General features: G+C 42.8%; 1 protein-coding gene across 1 annotated transcript in view; it reads left to right on the top strand.

Moving 5' to 3' along the window:
• Positions 1-27,517, top strand: part of dnah7 (dynein, axonemal, heavy chain 7) — a 461,512-nt gene that overhangs the window by 209,145 nt on the left and 224,850 nt on the right. The window contains exons 33-36 of the mRNA XM_068035667.1: positions 2,879-3,010; positions 9,272-9,493; positions 17,016-17,213; positions 26,065-26,220. Coding sequence (XP_067891768.1) covers positions 2,879-3,010; positions 9,272-9,493; positions 17,016-17,213; positions 26,065-26,220 — 708 coding nt within the window. The remainder of the gene's footprint in view (positions 1-2,878; positions 3,011-9,271; positions 9,494-17,015; positions 17,214-26,064; positions 26,221-27,517) is intronic.

The following is a 27,517-nucleotide window of genomic DNA, read 5'->3' as shown; positions in this document are numbered from 1 at the left end:
TCTGCAGGGGACCGTCTCCTGCCACTGCCTTGTCTCTCTGACCACCTGCAGTCTTTCTTTCACTACTGGGGGGACTACCACCTTCACTCCTGCCAGATAATTACCTAGGAGCAGGTCAACCCTGTTCATAGGCAAACTAGGGACAATTCCTACAGTCACCGATCCCGAAACTAGGTTGCATTCCAGGTGCACCTAGTGTACAAGTACAGGCATACTCTGCCCTCCAATACCATTCACCACCATTCTGGTGTTCACTGCACTCTCTGGGAGAAAGGTCTGGCTTTTTCCCAGTGAAAGGGATCTGGTGGCGCCTGTGTCCCTGAGATTCACTATGGGCTTGCTTACCCCACTCAAGGGTTATGGGGTTACTTTCCCTTCAAATACAAAACCTGATAACCTTCAGGAATCCTATCAACTTTTCCTGCATTGGCCGTAGTAAGCCTCTTGGGTTGCACTCTTACTGCAGTTAAAGCCACAGCTTGCTCTGTGTTTTCCATCAGGCTCCTGTCTTCACTGAGCAGATGTGCCCTGATTAGCCCTACTGGTTTCCCCTTTAGTTTCTAGCAGTCAGTTTTTATATGCCCTGCCTTATTACAATGGAAGTACACAGGTCTCCGGGTCTCACTCTTGCTCACAGCACCTTCCTTTTTGGCTGGAGAAGTGCCCCATGTGTCTCCTGCTTTCCTTTCTCTTCCAGGACTGCCTGGGTGGATATCACCTTCCCACCCTTAGTCCTTTTTGGATTTGTGGGGGTGATTGGGAAAGGTTCGTCTCTGGGAAACCGACTTATAAATTAAAGCAAACTCATTGGCCAGACCAGCCGCTTGCCGTGCTCCCTGAACCCCTGCTCCTCTACATGGGTCTTTATTGAGAGTGGGAGAGAGTTTTTTGGATTACTTCTCTGAGAGTCTCATAGTTGAGCTGTATTTTTTAAGCCCTCAGCCATTGGTCAAAAGCCAGCTGTTTGCTTACTTTCAAACTCCAGATAAGTTTGATTGGCTTGCTTTTTGAAGGTTCTAAACTTTTGGCGATACGCTTCGGGTACTAAGTCATATGCCCCGAGGATAGCATTTTTGGTCAGTTTATAATCTGATGAACTCTTATCTTGCAACAAGGAATAAACCTCGTTGGCTTTTCCGGTTAGTTTGCTTTGCATTAAAAGAGACCAGGTCTTAGCTGGCCATTTTAGCTGCCTTGCCAGTTTCTCAAAAGACATGAAAAATGCTTCCAGATCTTCCTCATTGAATTTTCGAATTAATTGAGTGAATTTTAGCAATCTTGTACCCAGCCCTGAATTATGCTCCTCCATATTGGCCATGCTTTCACTAGGGCTACTCTGTCGCCCCCTAGCTAACTCAAGCTGCTTCAATTCTCTTCGCATTCTTTCCAGAATATTCTTTCTCTCTCTCTCCCTCCTCTCTCGTTCCTTCACCTTTCTTTCTCTCTCTCCTGCTTTTCATTTTCTTCATGTTCCTTTTGGAAAGCTCTCTCTTTCTCCCTCTCTCTCTCCTCAAATTCAAGTTTCCTCTGTTCCAATTGTATCTTTGCTAACAATACCCTGTAGGAATCTGCTTCAAACACTGCTTCTGCTTCTTCAGATTCAAGGGAAAAATGGTTGGCCGCTAGCCTTAGGAGTTCAGACTTCCTAGCCTTGCCATGTACAGTGATCTCACACTGCTCAGCCATTTTTCTCAGCTGCTCCATTGACGGTACTTTTAACTTATCCCGAGTTACTTCACCCTGGCTTGGAGAACTACTCGCTTCAGTTGCAGATATGTTAGTATTCAATCGCACACAATCACAAGAAAACCTGTATTGAAATTTTGCTCTTTTTTGATTGGGAACAATTTGGCTTCCCACTTCCAATTGCTCTCATTCGTCTGTGGATAAAATTCCAGATGCTAGCATCCAAATTTCTGTTACGACCAGGTGAGAAAGGTGTCTAGGGTCTGTTGCTGTTTTCACCTGGTCTTATTGTAACATGGTTTAATTTTAAACATACTGTATATTGAGCTCCCCCTTTGTGAATCCTTGTTCACAGCTTTCCAATTATAAGGCAAAGAAATGAGCATAAACAGGGCTTTCTTCGGTTTAAAGGAGAAGAGTGAAATTTATTAAACCTTAAACTTAAACTTTAATACAGTTAATGCCTACGGATACATGCGCGCCCACGCTAGCATGCACATGTAATACACATATTCAAATAGGGACAGAAAAGAACATCAGAAAAATATAAAATGGAGAGGTTTGAAGCAGTCTCTAAAGGAGTTTCTTGTTCCTGTTTCTGTGCTTCCAGCTCACAGTCGAGTCCTTGATTGTAGACAGTTCTTACTTTTTGTTGGGGCCCAGTATTCTTCTTGAACCTTTTTCACTGTAGGAGACTTTTCTCTCTTGGGGTTCATATGTCTTCAATGGTTTCTGAAGCTGGTGAGAACGAGATGAGAGCAGACAGGAGAGAGATGTTCTCTGTCCAGGAGAAAAATGCTTCCTGATTTCTTTCCCTTTTGGAAATTCAAATTAATAAAAAACTCCAACACAGTCAGTCAGTCAGTCATGTGACTAAAACTGGACTGACCACTTCTTCGATCTATTGGGGAAGCAAAGAGTGGGTCCCCCTTGTTCCAACACTGTCTGTTACTATGCAAATGTCTTTCCAGTCAGGGGCTTGCAATTTTAAGTTTTAATGTTCAAGTGGTGAAATAACATGTGCCTCAGTCTTGTTAGGTGGGGGGCTGGCTTGACAGCACCTTTACATCATTTTTAAGGGCTTTCCACAACTCTTCACCTACTTTTTAACAAAGCCTCTCTACTACTGCTGGTTCCTGGTAAATGCTAACCATCAATAACAAAATTCTCAAATTTTCCTTTCAACCTACAGGAGCTAGCTCCTACTAATGACACAAGCTTGGTACGGTCACTCATGAGCCTTATGGACTGTCTAATGGAAGAATTTACAGATGCTGCCAAAATCAAGCAAATGAATGAACGTGACATTTGTTCTTGGATTGAGGTATGCATTACTCTTATGTGGATAACTTTGGAACTGTGCATCTTTCTGAAGCTATTTGAAAAGATTTTTGTGATTTGTCAAATATGTATTTGGTGATTCTTTATGTAAACTTATACAATAAAAACTCGCAGTGTAAACATTATTATGGAAATTTCCGATGTAATCTCCTATCCTGTCATTGTTTAATTGCAGGCCTACCGACACTAGTCAAGCTTTGGTGCCTCCTAAATTCTTTCTGCTATTATAATAATCTCCGACTATTTGATCTCCTCAGCCTCTGAACTTGTTTCTTGGTTTGGCTCTCCTGCTCTGATTGGAGACTCCTTGTGAGGTTCCCTGCTGCGCTGCTCCCCGTTTTGCTCATTATCATACCCCACTCCTCTTAATTAAAAAGAGATCCTGGGGCTCAGAGCTGAGGGACAGGGAAACCAAATCTCTGGCCCACTCCTTCTGCCCCAACCTCAACCCTTCTCGGTCTCCCAAAGGCTACAATTCCTACAGTGCCTTTCCATGCCTGTTGGACCCCATGATCAATGCTATGGGAAGTCCACTTGTGTTTATAATGTCCATAACAGTTAGAACTGAGATTTTACATGCCGTAAATTCTGCTTTATAAATTACATTGTCATATATGTTTTGCTATCCTCCATGTATAGTGTTATAATGTGTATATAGGAACTTATGAAAAATTTAAATTTCTTTTACATATACAACGTTAAATTTAGGCTACTTGAACTGACCAAGTGCTGCTCATCTGTGGCAAGCACTTCCTTACTTGAGCACAGTATCAGTGGAAAAATATGTGAAAAATAAAATAGATCTGATCACATCTATGATGATTTTTTGCTGTACCTTAAAGCCTGCTTGTTGCGAATGAAAATCTTTTTTTAAGAATTTGCTCCCACCTCCAAAGTGGCTATTGAAAGCAGAGAAGGAAAAGACAGATAAAAAAGATACAATATAAAGCTGGAAATATAGACCAGGTAGAAAAGATTAATATAAATGTTAACACAAAAAAGATAATAGAAGGAAAACAGTGAGGACGAATGAGCACAGGACAGGCAGTGATGTAGCAGTATTGGCACTAGACTAGTTACCCAGAGACCCAGGATATTGCTCTGGGGACATAGGTTCAAATCCCACCACGGCAGAAGGTGGAATTTGAATTCAATTAATAAATATGGAATTAAAAGCTAGTCTGATGATGGAACCATTGTTGATTGCCATAAAAACCCATCTGGTTCACTAATCCTTGAGGTACCCAGCTAGTTATTGCCAGCTAACCCAAAAATATCCTGTTTATTTCCCACTTTCCATTTTCTAGCCATTAACCAACACTCAATCCATGCTAATATATTACCCCAATCCCATGAATCCTGATCTTGAGTAATTTCTTTTTGGCACCTTATCAAAAGCTTTTTGAAAGTCCAAATACACTTCATCCTCTGGTTCCCTCTTATTTATTTTACTACTTACATCCTCAAACAACTCTATCAGAGTTGTCAAACAAGATTTCCCTTTCATAAATCCGTGTTGACTCTGCTTAACTGTTATGATTTTCTAAGTGCTCTGTTACCACATCCCCAACAATAGATTCTAGCATTTTGCCTACTACTGATGATGTTAGGTTAACTGGCCTATAGTTCCCCATTTTCTCTCTTCCTCCTGGCTTAAATAGTGGGGTTATGTTTGTTATCTGTTGTATAATAGCACTTCAGGACAGTAACTGCTTTGACACTGTTATGCTCCAATGAAGCCTGTAGAAACAGGTTCTTGGCTTCTCACCAATCTAATTTGCTCTATTTGGTATACTTCTATTTGCATGTGAAGTTGAACAAGTAAGGAATAAAATTAGTTTTGCTCATCCTCATTCTCCAAGTTTCTTCCAGCCGACCCCTTATTTCTCTTTCTGAGTTCGTTGATTTATCACTTATGTTTTAATGGAAATTAAGGTCTCAAAGTAACCTTCTGTGATCCAACCAAAGGTGTTGAGCAGAAGGCCTGCTCTCTCATAGTGGGACAGGATCACTTTTCTGTACCAGGTGTAAATTTCATAACAAAAATTGTGGATAATGGGGAATGTTATGCATGTGATTGACTTAACTCAAAGAATGAGGAAAACTATACCCAACGGGTCATATTTTGCTGAAAAAATAACGGCATCTGAGCGATGCGCTAATCGGCCACCAACTTGTAGTGAGGCAGAGATACCACATGAATTGCGATCATCACAAGTTGCTGGCTGACTTGATCAGTGGCTCTCTACTGTTAGCTTTGCCAAAATGGCATCTTGCGCTTAACCTCCTTGTGATTTTCATCAAGTTGCTGCTGCACTTGCACATTATTTGCCCGTTAAACTTGCCACAGAAAGTTAAGATTTTACTGCGTAAGTACCCTATTAACAATGTGATAATTGGTAATGTCTGTTAATCAACCTCTCTTGCCCAGAAAGTGAAGTTATTCCTTCAAGTTGTGAATTGAGATCTTAAAATTGTCAGAATTGAATTTAAACTTTGTTCTTTTCTGTCTTTTTTTCTTTCTCTCAATTCAATCTTTCTTTTCTTTGTTTCTCTTTCTGTAACTGATTTAACCCCCTCTATACATCCACCTTCTCTGTTCTTCCTCTGTTTATCAATCCTTAAATCCCATTGCTTAAGGAGTTTGTCCCGTTATTCGATGAGGTCTCAGATGCCCTATTTCCCCGCACTACGCTCTTATTAGCTCACACTTCCAGCAAAGTTATGGGCAATTTTAAAAAAAAACAAAACTTGCATCAATGGGTTTAGCTAATGGGTCATGCCGTGAGATGCCCCAGTCCAGAAAAATCTGGACCAACGTCTTTATCTCTAGTTGCAATTTATAATAGTGTACAAGATTTTTATTTTAATGGGAGGGTGGAATCGGGGGTGAGCTGTTGCTTAAATCCGCCCCTGGGATTGGCGCTCCAAGTTTAAAAGGCTCTGCTGGGAGCCGGAAGAGGCAACCTGCCTGATCTGCATAAATGGCCAGTTAAGCCTCTTACGAGCTCGAAGGGCCTGTTTTGAATTTCCTTTTAAGGCATGGATTCCCCACAGGGTCTTAACCACAACAGGGAGGAGGAGGCAGTGACACAGTAGGGAGTGAGTTAGAATGGCAGGTCAGCAGCTAGAGATGTCATTGAAGAGGGAAGGCTCAGAGAAGGCCCTCATTCACAGGCAGCTAGTTGTGCTGAGTGAGAAGAATTATCTCTCACATCTCTTCACTCTCCACAAGAGCATTTTGGGGGTGCTGGCTCAGTGAGGAGGGAGGTGAACGGGCCCTTCTACTTACAGGCCATACAGATTCATGATGGGAGGGGCTCAGGAAGACTCCACATTCCAATGGAAAGGAAGGAAGGATATGACGAAATCAGATTAAGCTATTCCATGCTTGGATCAACTAGCGATGAGGATCAGCATCTGCAGGAGCAGAGGCATATCCCTGGGCAACAGGGGCGCAGGGGTGAGGAACGAGGGGCAGGAAGGCAACAAAGGCAATATCCTCAGCATAGGGCCTACTGCTAAAGGAGAAGCTGCCTGGACATGGCGGAGCTTCAACGCTGCGGAACACTGTGCCTGTACTGGCAGATGGTTGCTGACCTCTGTGGCCTCATTGAGGGTTATCCGAGAGTTCACAGGAACCATCGGCATGGCCTTCCCATGGCTCTAAAAGTCGCAGTGGCCTTGCACTTTCTTCCAACCAGTTCCTTTCAAGAAGTGGCAGCAGACATTGTGGCATCTCGCAGGCAGCAGCATATCACTGCATCATGGAGTTGACGGATGCTCTGTTTGAGAGGGCAGGGGATTACACTGAATTTAAGGTAGATAGCGGTACTCAAGCTCAAAGGGCAGTGGGATTTGCCTTCCTTGCTGGATGCTGTCAGGTGCAGAGGATCATAGATTGAACCTATATGGCCATCGAGGCACCAACTGACCAACCACGGAGATTCATGAATAGGAAGGGATTCCACTCCCTAAATATTTAAGATGGCATGTGACCACAGCTAGTGCTTTATGCAGGTATGTGCATGCACTCCTGGAAGTTGCCATGACACCTTTATCCATTGGCAATCACATGTCCCACAGGTCTTCATGGAGCTTTTGGAAATCCGTGGATGGTTGTTAGTGGATAGGACGTATACCTTGTAGAGATGGTTGATGACTCTGGTGCGTCAACATGCCACAGAGACACTGCGACTGATGACAACTGAGCACAAGGTTCAGCATGGAGAAAGCCATTGGCCTCCTGATGATGAGGCTCAGGCGCCTTGACCTGGCGGGTGGTGCCCTCCAGTACACTCCCTCAAGGGTCTTGCACATTATGCTGGTCTGCTGAGCTCTCCATTATATAGCCCTCCAGAGAGTTGTTGACCTTGAGGAGGGAGAAGGACTGGAACGGCAAAGCTCCTCAGAGGAGGAAGAGGAGGAGGAAGATGAGGAGGAGGCTGAAGGATAACTGGAGAGCTGTCCCCATATGCTGCAGGGATGCTGCCATTGGCAGGCTCAGGAGGTGGACACTCATCAGGATTGTAGGGATGCCAGACCCACTGTGATGCAGAGACGTTTGACCTGAGCGACACTCAGCCTGCATGACATTTGGAGAGGATAGTCTCCTTCATCTGAGTAACCACCACTTCGCAGCAAAAGCAGCAACCTTCCAATGCATAAACACTGCAAAGCTCCAGAGTATCCACCTGACACACTCTTCCCCAGAACACTCAATTGCTTTGCCAACTCTTATTTCCCATTCTCCTGTGTCTCACCATGTTGAAATGGAAACACACAAGTCTGCCCTAGTACAACACATGGCCAGTACTTTTATTGCTTGACAGTTAACTATTATTTACAGCAAGTACACCCAGGTGACCCACAAAGTGACATTACCGAAGCGGTGGCCTCTGCTGACGGCCACTCCTACGGGTTGCTCCCCTGCAGCTGAGGATGAGGTGGAGGCAGACTCCTTGCTAGTGCCTGTCTGGCGCTGATATGCCCATGGCAGTCAGCTTCGGTGTGGACATGCTGGGGTGGAACCATCTAAGGCTGCTGCACTGGCAACACTGGTGGGGGCGTAGGGCGGAGGGCAGCCTCTGTCACAGGCTGTAACTCTACAGATGCTTCGTCTGTTGGAGGGACCATGGAGGCGGCTGATGATGATGCAGCCCCGTGAGGGGTAGTGCCCTCTCATGGCACCCTTGATCACTTGAGTATACCACTGTTCGTGCATCCACTCTGAGTAATGGCTCTCCAAGAGGTTGGCCACTCTCTCAAAGCACTGAGACATGATGGAGCACATGAGATGAATGGACTCCTCCATTCTCATCCCATGACTCCACAGAGCCTCAGGTAACTCCAACATGTGGGCACACATTTCATGCATTCTCCAGGTAGAGCCATCTGTTTCATGACTTCCAAATGGGCTGCGCCTGTCCTCCATCCTCCGTATCCTCTGCAAGGGACTGCCCACAGATGACTCTGATTCCCCCGTATCCTCCAGCTCTGAAGTAATGTGTGCTTCACCCTGTGGCGCCATTTCAAATACTGCGCGAGGACCCACTGAGTGCGAGTGTCTGCGCTGCTGGATTGTACGCAAGAAAGATCTGACAGTGCATGCTCCGATGTTGCTTACTCTTCTGACTTCTTGGGAATTTGTTAGCGTTGTGTGGACTCCAGCCCCTCTGTAGTTGACCCTGTGGGAGATCTAAGAGAAAGTGGTGTTGAGAGATTGGGACAGTGATCAGATGCTTCCGCTGCTTAAAATAATGAAAAGATAGCTTATGCATTGACAGCCTGTAGCACCTCCAGCGAGGTGTCAGAAAAATGGGGAGCTGCTGTGGCACAGGGGCCCTTCCTGCCCACTGCTGTCTGCTCAGCTCTTCCTTGCATAGCGGGGATGAATGACAGCCACAGCAATGGTTGCCACTCACCCTTTAAATCTGCCTGCTGCTGCCTGTGTCACGCCTCCTCCTGCATCTGCCGCTGTTAATTAGGCAGCAAACGTGACTGTAGGCCAATTAACGACTTACTGTATTAAAATCGCAACGTGTGTGCATTGCTGACTTGGTGTGGGATCAGGACCTGGAAATGAACACGATGTCAGGGTCTCGACCCCAGAATTGAAATCCCACCCAGTATGTCTCCATCTGACTGTGTTAAGTTTAGTGCAAAATTAAGTTGCTTAAAGTGTTCTTTATTAAATGGATTTTTGTGTGATTTCATTTGCTCACAATTGCTTTTTTCTTCGTAGGGAATTTTTCTATTTTCCTTAATCTGGTCTGTTGGTGCTACCTTCATAGAAGATGATCGACTGAAATTTGATAAGCTTGTGCGCGAGATAACCGATGGGCCTCTTACTGAGGCCACAAGAACACTCTACAATTTATTTCTCCAAGTTGATCCTCCAGCAAAACTCCCCACAGTTCCAATTCCCAAGGAGGGACTTGTTTATGATTATGTGTTCGTTAAAGACGTATGTATTAAATTGCTAATTGAAAATAGAATAAGTACTTTGACCAAAATGGATTCTAAGCTTATGAAGAGGATATGTGACCTTCTCATTTTTCCCATTTTTCTTATCTCTGGTAGCCAAGAGAGTGGACAGACAACCTGCCCCTAGGTATCAGTGTACACACCTCTTGTACTGCAGACGAGATTCCCTTGATTTTCCTCCTGTGAGAGAAGATGTCATGCATTTATTTGTAGCAATAAGATTAAGATTAGGAACTCAGATGGTTGAATGATCAAATCTAAATTCTATCACTCTGGTGAGCCAGTGCATTGTACCACTGTACCTTTGCACTTGCAAATATGGAGGTCCTTTTTTATTAATTCAGATTTATAATTTCTACAATATAATTCAAAAAAAATTAGAAATGCAAAGGCTTCCTAGAAATTAGTTTAGATCAAGATCTTGAACATTTCATTTAAAAGAACAATTTTTGTTATATTTAAAAGTATTTTAAATATCTTCAATTAGAGAGAAAGTTAGAACTCAAAAAAGTATAAGTAGCAGTGAAGTTCAAGTAGAAGATAAAGTAGCTGAAATGTTTTATAATTATTTTCAAGTATTCACGAGAGAGGATAAGACTAACTTGCTATCCAATTTCTATAATACACATAATTCTAGGTAAATTTGCAACCAGAGATACTTCATAAACTCAGGGGGCATAAGGTTAACAAATTCTTTGTGCTGCATGGTATACATTTAATGGTTCTAAAGGAGGTCAGGGAGAAATTTTGGTATGATCTGACTATATTTATGGAAGAATTGATAAACAATTTCAAGGTTCCACAAGACTGAACAAAAATATAACTTAAGGGTGAGAGAAGGGATGTAGACAACTACCAGACTATTACTGATAAATTAAAAGTAGGGTATTATTTCGATTTAAAGTGACTTTAAAGGATTTAAAAGAACACAAAAGTCCGAGTGTATCAAGCCTGTGTCCTCAGTACCTTGCTCTATGGCAGCGAGGCCTGGACAACGTATGTCAGCCAAGAGCGACGTCTCAATTCATTCCATCTTCGCTGCCTCCGGAGAATCCTTGGCATCAGGTGGCAGGACCGTATCTCCAACACAGAAGTCCTCGAGGCGGCCAACATCCCCAGCTTATACACACTACTGAGTCAGCGGCGCTTGAGATGGCTTGGCCATGTGAGCCGCATGGAAGATGGCAGGATCCCCAAAGACACATTGTACAGCGAGCTCGCCACTGGTATCAGACCCACCGGCCGTCCATGTCTCCGCTTTAAAGACTGCAAACGCGACATGAAGTCCTGTGACGTTGATCACAAGTCGGAGTCAGTTGCCAGCGTTCGCCAGAGCTGGCGGGCAGCCATAAAGGCGGGGCTAAAGTGTGGCGAGTCGAAGAGACTTAGCAGTTGGCAGGAAAAAAGACAAAAGTGCAAGGGGAGAGCCAACTGTGTAACAGCCCTGACAAACAAATTTTTCTGCAGCACCTGTGGAAGAGCCTGTCACTCCAGAATTGGCCTTTATAGCCACTCCAGGCGCTGCTCCACACACCACTGACCACCTCCAGGCGCGTATCCATTGTCTCTCGCGATAAGGAGGCCAAAGAGGAAGAAGAAAAGTGACTTTACATTGGTGGAAGACAATCTAAATCAGGTGTTAGGAAAAAATGTATTTCCTCAAAAGTGCAAAATATTTGGAATAATTTGACAAGCACAGTGTGAAAACAAAACTATTAGTGGCATTCAAAATATGGCTGGGTGTTAACATGGGAGAGTTAGGGTACTAGAGAGCGGCGGCACAGTGGCGCAGTGGTTAGCACCGCAGCCTCACAGCTCCAGCGACCCGGGTTCAGTTCTGGGTACTGCCTGTGTGGAGTTTGCAAGTTCTCCCTGTGTCTGCGTGGGTTTTCTCCGGGTGCTCCGGTTTCCTCCCACAAGCCAAAAGACTTGCAGGTTGGTAGGTAAATTGGCCATTATAAATTGCCACTAGTATAGGTAGGTGGTAGGGAAATATAGTGACAGGTGGGGATGTGGCAGGAATATGGGATTAGTGTAGGATTAGTATATATGGGTGGTTGATGGTCGGCACAGACTCGGTGGGCTGAAGGGCCTGTTTCAGTGCTGTATCTCTAAACTAAACTAAAGAGGTGGGCCCTGAAATTTGGACGCCCCATTTTTGGAAGTACAGGCGATGCAGAGTCTAAGGGCGATGGCGGCCCCGCAGAGCTGCTGCTATCTTCCGCGCAGTGGCTCATTTAAATAGCTGGTGCGGCCCGGCCCAATCACATGGAGCGGGCAGGCTGTCCGACGCCGGCAATGGAATCAGCTGCCTGTGCGCAGGTGCTGGCGCCCTTTTTAAAGGGCAGCCAGCCCTACCGAAATATTTAAATTGTTAAAGATATACCCCCCAAAATTTATCAAATAAAATTCTAACGCCCCTTTCCCACTCCCCAATAACAATTACATTCACTATTTGCCCTTCCCCCCACAAAACACTTACCTTTTAAATCTGACCTACCCCCACCCCCCCCCCCAGACTGCACAAAGTTTAAAGTTCACTTCTTCCCACCATCCCCGACACTCATTACATTTATGTTACCCTGTCCCCATCCCCCACATTGAAAATCTTAACTCCTACCCCCTCCCACCAGCGTCACACCAGTGTCAATTCCCCAGACGGGGAATTGAAGGTGCGGGAGTGCTGGCGCCGCACTGAAGATTGTGGCGGGCCCGGAAGATTAAAGGTAAGTTGATTTAAATTTATACATCTCATTTATTTAAATATTGTAATGCAGTTCCCATCACCTAGCGGTAGGGGGGGGGGGGCACCATGGAGTGTTGCCACCATGGAGTGTTGCCACTGCGGGAGGATCAGGCCAGACCCTCCCGGCATCGGGCTCCGTGGCGGGCCTCTGCTGGAACCATCCTCCAGCCCCGCACCCCCCGCAACAGAGTCCATCGTTGTTGGCCTGGTAAAATCCAAACCAATGCCTTGCAATGGAATAGTGAGGCCTGAGGTTCCCCAGGTATTGGGCATTGTGCCTCTCACTGACAGGCTCATTGTAGCCCACCAATGAAGAGTCATTAATAATCAGACTACTGCTAGCGTCACAGCAACCATCAAGTAAATGGGTCTGGGTGCTGGGTTGGTGAGTGCCAAGAATTGAGGGAGAGAAGGTAGTGGGAGGCAGAGAAAGCTGAGCTGGGGATTGAGGGTTCGAAAATCAGGTAGGTGTGGAAACCCGGGCCCATGGGGTCAGGGACCTAGGTCAGGACTGGAAGTGAGGGAGATTGGGGGCACAGGCCAGGGATTGGGACCTGGGTTAGAAATCAGGATTTGGGTTGAAGATCAGGATGGGGCACAGTTTGAGGGTTGGGGCCTGGGCTGAAGATTGGTATGGGTCAGGCATCAGGGTTGTTGGGGATCAGGAGGCTAAGGAAAGAGAAAGGGATGTGGGCCGGGCTGGAGATGGCAGAGATATGGGGACAGATTGGATGTGGCAGCGATAGGTTGGAGGAGGTTTTGGGTCCACCGGTCTGGCCCTTTAATATGAAGTGATATGAAGCCAGCTACTCCTGGCTCCACATTCAGGCAAATTACTTGCTTTCTTTGTTGCAGATGATCTCTCAGGCTGGTTTCCCTGTGTGCAGTTGGCACTCACTATGGCTCCCTCAGGAAAAAATGATCTTGCAGAAGAGGGCCTCAAACAGGTCTTATTTTCCTATGCAAAGGACCCAAATGCCTGCTCAGACATAGCTAAAGAACACCTCTTGTTTGTTCTTACCCAATATGGCAGGCAGTTCACTTCCAGCTAGAAATATGCACATGCTTCCTATCCGCCATATTTGGGCCTTAGTAGTCGGCAGTGCCTGGAAAAATGGGTGCATGGACCAACTTGTAAGCCCTTATCTTCAGGGAGCTGAATGACCCTTTCTTGTCTTTAGATTTTATTTTTGTATTAGGGTAACATGAAGTTTTAGGGCAAGTTGAAAGAAGAATATATCTGTGTAAGAAATAACTTAATAATAAAGTCATATATCTATGTGGTGAAGATTCTGCTCAACAAACCTTGACTTCTTTGAGGATATTAGAGATTAAGTAGACAATGGCACTTCATATGGGTTTATTTGGACATTCAGCCAGAATTTGATGAAGACTTAAACAACAAGTTACTAATTTAACTAAAAGACCCAGGAATTCAAGGATAAAGCACAACTGGCTAAAAATAGGAACCTTGAGAAGAGTTACTGTTGTATCAGGAGTGGGGAAAGTGTTGAATTATCTCCCACAAGGGTTAGGGGTTGGGCTGCTATTGTTTTTAATCTACTTAAATGACTTAGTTATCAAAAACCAATGATAAGCTGATCAGAAATGTTGTGGCACAAATATAGGATGGGCTGCAGAAGCAGAAAATGCAGCTAAAGATTATCAGTTCTGTAATGGGCCAATAACTGCCAAGTGAAATTTAACACTGATGATTGCAAATAATCAAAAAATGCAACATCTAAGTAGACAAAGATATCATTTGAATTTCATTAATTCCATATTCTTCATACTTTGGGAGTGCATATTGGGTTAACGTGCATGTGCAGTCCATGATTTTCTACTGATAAATTTCAGTGCATCTTGGGCTATATCCCCACAATTAACCAGTATGCATACTGGATGGACAGGGCGGTATGCAAATGAAAATTTATATTAGAGATTTCGAAAAAGACCGGGGGAAGCAGTAGACATATCACTTTCAATGCATAGACAATATGCTAGGAAATGTAATTAGAACAACAGAATAAGGGTGGACTTTTCTGAAGCCCTGCATCACCAGTGGGATCTTTTGAATGCAGTGGACAGTTTATTGGAATATCATGGATAAATTGCTTATGATTTTCCTTCTAGTAACAGGCAAAGAACAGAAATTGGTGATTGATGCAGAGATCATGTCAATATTTAGTAATAGGTTAGATATATGGTTGAAAAAAAGGGATCTGGGAACAGGGTAAACTTATGGGATTAGGACTAGTGTTCATGTGGAGGATAAACATAACACAGACTGGTTGGGCCGAATGGCCTGCTTATGTATTGTAATTTGTATGCAAAACTAAACTTGCCCAATCATTTTGTTTCATTGAAAACTATTAAAACTTTGGAAAATGAAGGCAGGAGGGTTCTATTTATGAATTAATTCAACTTTCTGACACATTTTTGACACAGGACAAAAGTCAAACTTCAAAATGTTATTTTTTCTTATATAAGAATCCCAAAAAGTTGTTATTTTTAACAATTTTTCTCATATTTTGTGCATGTCCTTTTCAACTTTCTATTGCATAAATAAAACACAATAAATAGGTTCTGCCAACACAGAGTTGAGGTGTGGTGCTTTTTGCCATTGTTTTTAAGTTATTTGTAATAAACACCCTTCCATCTTACTGAGCTTTTTTAAAGTTCACTATGAATAATACAAAGCTGCTTTTACACTATGTGAGGTCTCTTCTGGCACTTGTATTGTGTAGCTAGTTACAACTCAAAGATAGATATGCCAGAATTCAATTAGACCGATGGTCAGGTAGATTTGTTTTTCCTTAGTCATCCTGGTGGCCAGCCTTGATAAATCCAGCAGATTTCAGGTATGTCAGGCCTATACATTGGGAACTGACATTGATAGCATAAGCTTTATGTAAGGGCAGCTTCACTCAATTGACTAAACAGAGCAGATTTGAGTAATTATCAGCATTGGATCTTAAATCAATGAGATTGCAGTGTGGAGGTAAACATGTCTACTGCTTGCATTTTTAAGTAGAAAATGTAATAAAAATCATTTGTCACTTTGATAAGTAAGGGGCAAATGAATATGGTCCCCTAAATTAGGTTGTGAGAAACTATTCAACAAATGGCTATGTTATTTCCCCATAAAAGCTACCACAGGTTCTCTCTTGGAAATAAAGGACTGAAATTCATAGTGCTGAGGAGGGCAAGCGAGTGAGTGCATTGCTTGCTGGGAGAAATCACAATTTTTGGGTGCAGCCTGTTTGTGCCCTGGTTTCTGCCCTCTTTAGCTTCTACCTTAATTTTCAGTTAGGAGAGGAAATGCAGGGAAGTCTTCCACCTTCACCCCTTATAAAGGGGATATATTTGGAGGACCTTGTGTGGAATTCATCCATTTAATCCCTCATTAGACACAATGGAAATGTTGCCAACTGTACTGCAGAAGTCAGAGTAGATAAATTACCTTTAAACTGACAATGTGCTTACTTAAGAGCATTTTTAAAATTTAAAAGATCTTCCCCTTCAGCCCTTCCTGGGCCTCAGCTCCATCCTTAGTATCGTACAGCTGCAATTTTCCTGGCCACTGTTGGGACTGGCTCCTCTGATGCACCCTTACAAGGATGGTCCACCAGTCCTGAGTATTTAAATATGTCTGTCCCCAAGATTTTGTATCTGAGGGCAGATGGGAGAATCATTCTGTCACACTCGGGACTCCTCAGATACTGAAACAGCCCATGTCCATATGCAACAAGACCTGGACAACATCCAGGCTTGGGCTGATAAGTGGCAGTAACATTCACGCCACACAAGAGCCAGGCAATGACCATTTCAAACAAGACAGAATCTAACCATCTCCCCTTGATGTTCAATGGCATTACCATCGCTGAATCCCCCACTATCAACATCCTGGGTGTCACCATTGACCAGAAACTGAACTGGACCAGCCATATAAATGCTGTGGCTTCAAGAGCAGGCTGGGAATTCTGCGGCGAATAACTCCCCTCCTGTCTCCCCAATGCCTGTCCACCATCTACAAGGCTCACGTCAGGAGTATGATGGAATACTTGCCTGGATGGATACAGCTCCAACAATACTCAAGACCCTCGACACCATCCAGGACAAAGCAGCTCGCTTGATTGGCATCCCATCCACCACCTTCAACATTCACTCACTCCATCACCGACACAAAGCGGCAGCAGTATGTACCATCTTCAAGATGCACTGCAGCAACTCACCAAGGGTCCTTCGACAGCACCTTCCAAACCCGCGCGACCTCTACCACATAGAAGGACGTGGGCAGCAAATGCATGGTAACACCACCACCTGCAAGTTCTCCTCCAAGCCACAAACAATCCTGACTTGGAACTATATCGCCGTTCCTTCACTGTCATTGGGTCAAATCCTGTAACTCCCTTCCTAATAGCACTGTGGGTATACCTACACCCCAAGGACTGCAGCGATTCAAGAAGGCAGCTCACCAATACCTTCTCAAGGGCAATTAGGGATGGGCAATAAATGCTGGCCTAGCCATCGACGCCCACAGCCCATGAACGAATAAAAAAAAACTTCCACCAGCAAAGCAGGACCCCTGGATTTTTGGCTCCAAGTTGGATAACCATAAAATCAAGATACCTTGACCTGGGAATGTGAAAGAAAATATTGCTTGATTTGCCTCCATATTGGTGCCCTTTTATTGATCAATAACGGGTTTATTGCACCTAATTTAGCTTTAACTTTTTTCATCTTTCATTCTTAGGGATCAGGGAGTTGGGAACTGTGGACGGATACATTGAACTTTGCTCCCCCCATTCCAAAAGATGTGGAGTTCAATGAAATTATTGTACCAACTAAAGATACAGTTCGTTATATGAAATTGATGAGGCTTTTGACAACAAATCAAAAACCTTCTATATTTGTGGGTCCAACCGGAACAGGGAAAAGTGTCTACATTATTGTAAGTGTTTTGTAGTTGTTGAAACAAGTAGCTTAAAAAAAAGGTTAATCAATTACATCACTTGATAAAACATTTGTAACACTTACAATGCTTTTAAAATAGCAAGTTCTTTTATTTTAAAAATTGTTAGCTCTAGGTTGCAGTCATACTAGATTATTTTTAAAACAATTAAAATTTTAGTTGCTATGTTAAAGAGAGGATTGTACAGTGCAACAGTGTTGGCAGTTATACCAATTCTAACGCTCCTTTCCCACCTCACAATAACAATTAAATTAAGTATCTGCCCTTCACGCCCACCCCCCCACCCCCCGCAAAACACTTGCCTTTGGAATATGAGCTCCTTTCACACACTACCAAATTTCCAAGATTCGTGTCATTGTCAAACTTGAAGTGATGCCCATATATCCCAGTCCAGGTTATTAATGTATTTCAAAAAGAGTAGTGGTCCCAATACTCACCCTTAGGGGACACCACTGCAAACTCCCTTCTCGCCTGAAAAACAGCTCTTCACTACTCTCTGCTTTCTGTTCCTTAACCAATTTGATATCCACGTAGACACTGCCCCTTTAATCCCATGGGCTTCAATTTTGCTTTTCTGGAGATTTAATTATCCCAATGTGCTTCACAGATGTCGTACTTTTGAAATATTGCCACTGTTGTGATGTAGTTAACGGCCCCAGCGAGTTTGCACGCACCAAGGCCCCACAAATAGCAATGAAATAAATTTCCCCATAATCTGTTTCAATGGTGTGGATTTAGAGATTCCCTGCTCTTTTTCAAATAGTGCCATGGGACTTTTATGTGGCTCAGAGGCAGTAATGCTACCACGAAGCCATGGCTGACATTGTCACGCATGTAGAGTCACATAACATCGTAGTTATTATTTTAATCTTTAAATTTAGTCAATATCCGCTTCCATTTTTATATCTGTCCATCATTTCTTTCTGAACCATAACTATACAAACAGCAATGCGTACAAAACTATGGGAATAATCAGCATGTATATGGTATCTGTTCTAGAAAATTGCTAAGAGAATAACACTAGCTGCCTAATGTTTGAGAATAATTCACACTATAGGAGTAATTCCACGATCCCATGCGAGTGGAGTCATGTTCACGGGTTTGTGTCCGAGAACTGGGGTTGCAGTATTATAGCCCCTGCAAGTGGAGACTCTGCTGGAAGTGCAGAATCATAGAATTTTCTGTACCACTAGGCCACATTCCAGAAATTATATATAATATGGAATTTTTAAAGCATTCTGGCCATGACCCATTGTTCACAGAATAGAAACAACTATCAACAAGGCAGGTATGGGGATCCAGGCCAGGATGTAGTGATGGAGGAACGTCAGGCCTTGACTTTGACCAACAGATATGAGGTATTTGCTACCTGTATGGATGAGAACAAGGACAGGAGGGTGGATGCACAAACTGACCATAGCACCATGGTGCAGGAGCCCATTCAAGTTGGGAGAGTGAAAAGGAATGTGGTAGTGATCGGGGACAGTATAGTCAGGGAATAGATACTGTTCTCTGCAGTCGCGACTGGGAGTTCCAAAGGTTGTGTTACGTGGGAAAAGAAGGAGCTGTTTCTTTGGCACAGGCTCCACTTAAACTGGGCTCTGACCAGTGTCCTGGCGAATCGAATAACTAGGGCAGTAAACAGGGCTTTGAGCGAGTAAATGAGGTGGGTGGGAGGATTCAGAAAAGGGAAAATTCAAAAGCAGCAAGGGAAATATCAAGGCTGTGGAACTGAACAGCGTTTTAGGTAAAAATAAGCAGAGTGGGTCAGGAAGGGACAGAGAGAGTAACAGATAGAAATGAATAGGTTTGACCCAATAGCCATTACGGAGATAAAATAAAAGCAAAATACTGCAGATGCTGGAAATCTAAAATAAAAACTGAAAGTACTGGAAATACTCAGCAGGTCTGGCAGCATCTGTGGAGAGAGAAACAGAGTTAACGTTTCAAGTCTGTTGTGACCTTTCATCAGAACCGGCAAGTAGAACAAAAGGGAAAGTGTGATAGGGCAGAGGGCAGGAGAGATTAAATGACAGAGATGTCACGGAATAAAAGGCAAAGGGAGTGCTAATAGTTGTAGTAAGAGACAGAGCACGAGTCCAGAGAGAGTGTTAGTGGTAGAATAATGAACAGCTCATCTGAAAGCAAAAACATGAAAAAACAAGTTTAAGACAGGCACATGATGAAAAATTAAATAAAAATAAATTTTAAAAATATTTTTTAAACGCCAAGTCCAGAAGATTGTAGTGTACCTAATCAGAAGATGAGGTGCTGTTCCTCAAGCTTATATTGCGCTTCATTGGAACACTGTAGCAGGCCAAGGAGAGAAATATAGGCATGAGAACAGGGTAGTGAATTAAAATGGCAAGCGACCGGAAGCTCAGTGTCATGCTTGCGAACTGAGTGGAGATGTTGCACAAAACTTTCACCCAATTTGTGTTTGGTCTCCCCAGTGTTGAGGGTACCGCATTGTGGACAGCAAATACAGTATACCAAATTGAAAGAAGTACAAGTAAATTGGTGCTTCACCTGGAAGGAGTGTTTGGGGCCTTGGATGGTGTGGAGAGAGGAGGTAAAAGGGCAGGTGTTACACCTCTTGCGATTGCATGGGAAGGTGCTGAGGTGTCGGGGGTGATGGAGGAGTGGACCAGGGTGTTGAGGGAACAGTCCCTTTGAAATGCTGACAGGGGAGGGGAAGATGTTTTGGTGGTGGCATCACACTGGAGGTGGTGGAAATGGCAGAGGATGATCTTTCGGATGTGGAGGCTAGTGGGGTGGAAAGTGAGGACAAGGGAAGCCCTGTTACGGTTATGGGAGTGAGGAAAGGGGTGAGGGCAGAGGGGCGGAAAATGGGTTGGACACGGTCGAGGATTCTGCAAGCACAGTGGAGGGAATCCTCATTGAGGCAAAAGGAAGACGTATCAAAAGCACTGTTGTGAAAGGTTGCATAATCAGAACAGATGCTATGGATAGACGGAGAAACTGGGAGAATGTAATGGAGTCCTTATAGGAGGCAGGGTGTGAGGAAATGTAGTCGAGGTAGCTGTGGGAGTCGATGGCTTATAATGAATATTAGTGGACAGCTTATCCCTAGAGATGGAGAAAGAAAAGTTGAGGAAGGGAAGGGAGAAGGGTGGAAGTTGGAAGCAAAGTTGACAAAGTTTTCAGTTCAGGCTGAGAGCAGGAATTGGCACCAGTACAGTCATCAATAGACCAGAAAGAGAGTTGAGGGAGGGGGCAGGAGCCATATGGAGACATAGTTGTAAAGTGACCAAGGTTGGGAACTAAATATATCAGGATTCTTAACTTTTAGAAGAGATAGGCAAAATAGAAAAGGAGGAGGGATCACCCTGATAATAAAGGATGATATATAGACAGTAGAGGAAAGGATCTGGCTCAAAAAATCTGAAGTCGAATCAGTTTGGGTGGAGCTAAGAAACAGCAAGGCGCAGAAAACATTGGTGGGAGTTGTTTATAGGCGCCCTAACAGTAGTTGTAGTGTAGAGCAAAGTATAAATCAGAAAATTAGAGGTGCATGTTACAAGAATAGTACAGTAATCATGGGGGATTTTAATCTTCATATAGACTGGGCAAATCAAATTTGTAGTAATAACGTGGAGGATGAGTTCATGGAATGCATACAAGATAGTTTTCTAGATCAGTATGTTGAGGAACCAACTATGGAACAGGCTATTTTGGATCTAGCATTGTGCAATGAGAAAGGGTGAATTAATAACTTCATAGTGAAGGGGGATCTGGGGAAGAGTGACCATAATATGATAGAATTTTATATTGAATTTGAAAGTGATATAATTATCAAGTCCGAAGCTTGGGTCTTACACCTAAACAAAGCAAACTATGTGCATATGAGGGGCGAGTTGGCTGAGGTAATTGGGAAACTATTAAAAGATATGATGGTAGACAAGCAATAACTAGCATTTAAGGAAGTAATACGTAATTTGCAACAAATATACATTTCTTTAAGGCATAAAAACTCCACAGAAAAAATGGTTCAACTGTGGCTAACAAGGAATTAAAGATAGAATTAGATCAAACGAAGAGGCTTATAATGTTGCCAAAAAGAGTAGTAAGCCTGAGGATTGGGAGGATTTTAGAATTCAGCAAAGGAGGACCAAGAAATTGATAAGGAAAGAGAAAAGAGAATATGAAGGTAGACTAGCAAGAGACATAAAAGCAGTTGGTAAACATTTCTATTGGTATGTAAATATGAAGAGATTAGTGAAAGTAAACATGGGCTCAATAGAGGCAGAGACAGCTGAAATTATAATGGATAATAAGGAAATGGCAGAGACATTAAGCAAATACTTTGTGTCTGCCTCCACAATAGAAAACACAAAAAACATTCCGGAAAGAATGAGGAACTTTGAAATCAGCATAAGTAATGAAGTAGTACTGGAGAAATTAATGGGGTTTTAGATGGTGACAAATCCCTTGGACTTGATGACCTGCATCCTGTGGTCTTAAAAGAAGTAGCTGCAAAGATATTGGATACATTGGTTTTGGTTGGAAGAAACGAAAAGCTGTATACTATTTAAATGGAGAGAGATTGCAGAACTAGGTGGTACAGAGGGAGGGTGTCCTGGTACATTAATCACAAAAGTTTAGTATGTAGGTACAGAAAGTGATTATGAAGGCAAGTAGAATGTTGGCGCGTATTGCAAGGGGACTTGAGAATAAAAGTAGGGAAATTTTACTGCCGTTGTACAGGACCTTGGTGAGACCACATCTGGAGTACTGTGTACAGTTTTGGTCTCCATATTTTAAAAACGATAGAAGGAGTTCAGCGAAGGTTCACTTGACTAATTCCGGAGATGAAGGTCTTATCTTATGAAGAAAGGTTAGTAAGTTGGGCCTATACGCATTGGAGTTTAGAAGAAGGGGAGGTGATCTTATTGAAACATATAAGATCCTGAGGGGACTTGATAGCGTGGATATCGGGAGGATGTTTCCTCTTGTGGGGGAGACCAGAACTAGGGGACACAGTTTAAGAATAAGAGGTTTCCATTTTAAGACGAAGATTAGGAGATTTTTTTTCGCAAAGGGTTGTTAGCCTATGGAATTCTCTTCCCCAGAAAGCAGTGGAGGCTGGGTCATTGAATATATTCAAGGCTGATTTAGATAGATTTTTGATAGACAAGGGAGTCAAGGGTTATGGGGGGCAGACAGGAAAGTGGAGTTGAGACCACAACTAGATCAGCCATGATCTTATCCAATGGCAGAGCAGGCTCGAAGGGCTGAATGGCCTACTTCTGCTCCTATGTTCTTTCCAATGTATCTATGATCTTCTTCCAGGATTCCTTAGTTTTTAGAACATTTCCAAGGATTGGAAAGACGCGAACTAAACCCCGCTATTTAAGAAAGGAAGAAGAGAGACAATGGGGAACTGTAGGTCAGTTAGCTTAACATCAGTAGTAGACAAAATGCTAGAATCTATGATTAGGGATGTGGTGATAGGGTACTTAGAATACCAGAAAAGCAGAGTGAACACAGATTTCTGAAAGAGAATTCGTGTTTGGCAAATATGTTGGTTTTCTGAGGATGCAACTTCTTGTTCTTTGGCCTCCTTGTCTCGAGAGACAATAGGTAAGCGCCTGGAGGTGGTCAGTGGTTTGTGCAGCAGTGCCTGGAGTGGCTATAAAGGCTAATTCTAGAGTGACAGACTCTTCCACAGGTGCTGCAGATAAAATTGGTTGTCAGGGCTGTTACACAGTTGGCTCTCTCCTTGCGCTTCTGTCTTTTTTTGGGGGGGAACCAGTGGATCTAGTGTGTTTGGATTTTCAAAAAGCATTCAATAAGGTGCCATACAATAAGTTATTACACAAAATTAGGACTCACTGGATTGGGGGTAATATATTAGCATGGATTGAGTATTGCTTAATGGACAGAAAAGAAGGAATAAATGGGACATTTTCGGGTTGGCAGGCAGTAACTAGCTGGTACCTCAAGGATTAGTACTTGGGCCTCAGCTATTTACAATCTATATTGATGACTTAGATGAGGGGACTGAGTGTACCAAATTTGTTGATACAGAGTTAGGTGGGAAAGTAAGCGGAGGAGGATGCAAAGAGGCTGCAGAGGGATATAGACAGGTTGGGTGAGTAGGCAAGAATATAGCAGATGGAATACAATGTGGCAAAGTGTGAAGTTATCCACTTTGGTAGGAAAAATAAAAAAGCAGAATGATTTTTGAATGCTGAGAGACTGGGAAATGTTTGCATCCAGAGGGACCTGGGTGCCCTTGTACATGAATCACTTGAAATTAGATTGCAGGTACAGCAAGCAATTAGGAAGGCAAATAGTTTGTTAGCTTTTGTTACAAAGGGATTGGAGCATAAGAGTAAATAAGTTTTACTACAGTTATACAGGGCATTGTGAAGTCTCACTTGGAATATTTTGTGCAGTTTAGGTCTCCTTACCTAAGGAAGGACATGCCCTCGAGAGAGTGTAATGAAGGTTCTCTAAACTGGTTCTTGGGATGAGGGAAGTGTCCTATGAGGAGAGATTGAGTGGACTATGCTTATATTTCCTGGAGTTTAGAAGAATGAGGGCTGTTCTCATTGAAACATATAAAATTCTTAAATGGCTTGACAGGGTAGATGATGAAAAAATATTTCCCCTGGCTGGAGAATCTAGAACATTGGGTCACAGTCTCACAATAAGGGACTGACCATTTAGGACCAAGATGAGGAGAAATATCTTCACTCAAAGGGTTGTGAATCTTTGAAATTCTCTACCCCAGAAAGCTGTGGCTGCTCTGTCATCAAGTACATTCAAGACAGAGGTTGTAGATTTTTGGATACTAAGGGAATTGAGAGATAGGGGGAGAGTGTATGAGGTAGAAGATCAGCCATGATTTTCTTGAATGCTGGAGCAGGCTCGAATGGCCAAAAGGGCAACCCCAGCTCCTATTTTTTATGTTCTTGTATTCTTATATAAGCTCAGTTATGAATGCTTAATGTGTTTGTACTACATTCCTGTGTGCCCCAATTTTAACATTATGCATTAGCCTACTTGAAGTAAAAATAACTGTATAGGAATAATGCCCACAGTAATGCAGTATGAGCATGTTAAGGGTTTGTACATAAACTTTGCTGATTGCAAGTTTTAAGTTCAAATGTCCTGAAGCTTTAGTGCTGCAGTTAGGAGAGAAAATAAAGGTTTGCATTTCCTCAAAGGACTGTACCCCCAGTATGACAGGATTTCCACTTGCCCCACAGATACCCCCTCCATCCACTCTCCCCTGCACCTCCCAATGGCCTCAGCTGTATTTCTGGGCTTGCAAAAATTTAAATGTGGGAAGTGAACTTCACAGCCGCCGCCAGAGAGCTGTGGAAAACTAGAAGTAGATATTTGGTCCAGTGACTCTCAGGGACTTGTCACAGTTGGGGAAAGAAAGCACCTATTGAACTGCTGCCACTTATTTACTGTTGAAAATGGTGCAGCTGGAGTCTGTACATGGCCACTTTCCTGCAGAGCTACTCCAGGCCTGTGGACAAGACTCCTCCTCATCCCCTCCGCCTAAGAAGAGGCCTGAGTATCTAGTGTTCAATGGAGGAAAACAGTAAAAATATGACAAATACCGCTATTCCCTGACATTAATTTTGTTTGCTTGCACCTATCCATAAATGGGCAGATCCATATTAGGTTACTGAACTTGGGGGGAACCTTAGGATCTCTCTAAATGAATAAATTATTCAAAATGTTGTGATCCAATGTTATCTTGCGAATGGCTACAAAATTGTAATTTTAAAGTTGCCAGTTCAAAAGTACTTGCCCATTTCCCTTAGAAACCTCCCTCCTAATCTCCTGCTCCCATGCCCTGGTGGAGCACTTGAGCTCACTCTACTTGTGGACCAAAGAATACCATATAACTATATATTTGATAGACCCTCCACATTAATGTGATCCGAAGGAGTCAAGCATCTTGTGACTCATTCCAAAGTATGCACAATGCCAGGGCAGTGATGAATTTGCAGATATAAAAAAGAAATCCCTTTCCCTCTTTGAGATGCCCATGTAACATGACACCCCCCCCCCCCCACCCCCAACCTTTTTTAACAACATAGAGATTCTATGCACTGTCAAATCTGAATTGTAAAATTTGTTCCATATATTGGGTTTCTTATTGCCCTCTGCGTTCAAATTGTTATTTGTCCTGATTTCATGGCTGCCAGCCTCACCAGTCATGAATGTAGACTAGGTGATCTGATGCACAGGTGAGCACAGTAAATCCATTGGACACTGCATTTCCCAGCAAAGGAAAAGCTGCTTTTCAGAGGCTGTGTTGATAACCAGTGCAGGCTTTGTTACAGTTACAAGAATTATTTATATAGGTCCACAGTAGAGTAAACTGCTTTCTCACTACAGGTACTTCCTTGCCAATAGTACTTCTTGCCCAATGAAACAGACACACTAGCAAATGAATGACCTATTCGATATGGTTTCAATTCATAAAGATGGCTACATCTTTTTATACATCTCCAGTGAATTACTATAAATAGTACAACATCAACTAATCACATTGAAAGGTGTTACCTTGCTGTTGGCATGAAACAAACGGAACACGTAATTGTAGTTACGTAATGCAATATATTCTGCTATTGATCTTGTTAGTACTTTGCTTTAGGATTGTGATAAAAATATTGAATTCAGTAGATTGTAAATGTCTATGTTTTTGGTGATATGAAAAATAATTACATGTCAGTGATATAAAAGACCATTAGTTTTAGTTCTGAACTCTTTTAGCTGTGCATTGGGAATTGAAATATATGTGTCGTACAATAACAAGCTTTGAAATATTTTCTTTCAGGATTTCCTATTAAATCATCTGAACAAAGACATTTATAAACCATTGCTGATTAACTTCTCAGCCCAAACTACTGCTGCTCAGACTCAGAATATCATCATGTCTAAGCTGGACAAAAGAAGGAAGGGGGTTTTTGGTCCACCTCTAGGCAAAAAAATGGTATAAAATTAAGACTTTTAAAATAATCACCAAATAATCTAGCAACATTAGAAAGGTACTGACAGGCAGTATAGCTGATGATCATTTAAAGTTTATATCACCATTTTGCAGGTTGTATTTCTATGTGAAATAAAGGAGAAAACTAGATAAGAAAGAAACCATAGCAATCTTACCCACAAAGTTGCACTATGACAAACCCTACCACATGGCAACCCAAGCAATCAAGGCCACATCTGTGCTTCGACATTCACAGTCAGGAAATGGGAGTTCACAGGCCATGATTTTCTGTCCATTCATCGAATAGATGAAAACTCACAGCCATGTGTGTACCTGTGATTTCCCACACTGTGCTCTCTTTCTAAGAGCTGCTCCCCACTGGGAATGTAAAATAATTGTTTGATTTTTCTGGTGTTTCGTGCGGATCAAGCCATTAAGTGTTTGAGGTGAGTGTTTTATTTGTATTGCGAGAATGGATTCATGTATTGCTACATCTGGAAGGAAATGTTTATGTGGTACTTTAATTCTGAGGTCAGATACTGCAGCTAGAGTCAGGTAGACAGTTAGGCCTGAACCACAGTGAATGAACAACTGGTCAAGGTCCCATTCATTTAAGTCTCAACAGTGGGAAAAATATCTTTGGAAAAGGATTAAACTAACTATAGCTTTAGCACAAATTCTAAAAATACTGTGGAAACAAGGGAGCAGTATATATCTTTTATATTTTTTTACATCTGAGAAAAATATTTTGGAGAAGGTGGAAGACAAAATAAACTACAGTATTTGTATATTAACCAATATTGCAAATACACTAGGGGAAGAAGTAAATATATATTTAACCAAATAGGAAGTTTGGGAGTGAAGAACAAAGTTACTCCTGTCTTAAACGCAGTGGTGAGCACCGCAGCTTCACAGCGCCAGCGACCCGGGTTCAATTCTGGGTACTGCCTGTGTGGAGTTTGTGAGTTCTCCCTGTGTCTGCATGGGTTTCCACCGGGTGCTCCGGTTTCCTCCCACATGCCAAAGACTTGCAGGTTGATAGGTAAGTTGGCCATTATAAATTGCCCCTAGTATAGGTAGGTAGGGAAATATAGGGACAGGTGGGGAGGTGGTAGGAATATGGAATTAGTGTAGGGTTAGTATAAATGGGTGGTTGATGGTCGGCACAGACTCGGTGGGCCGAAGGGCCTGTTTCAGTGCTGTATCTCTAAATAAAAATAAATAAATAAAATAAAAAAATAAATAAACAAATTTTGTAAAATGGTGAGTAAATAACATCACTTTTTATTAGTGAGACTAT

Source organism: Heterodontus francisci, chromosome 7 (genome assembly GCF_036365525.1).
Source record: "Heterodontus francisci isolate sHetFra1 chromosome 7, sHetFra1.hap1, whole genome shotgun sequence".
Classification (NCBI taxonomy): domain Eukaryota; kingdom Metazoa; phylum Chordata; class Chondrichthyes; order Heterodontiformes; family Heterodontidae; genus Heterodontus; species Heterodontus francisci.
The sequence above is the reverse complement of the archived record's forward strand: the minus strand, read 5'-3'. Positions and strand labels throughout refer to the sequence as shown.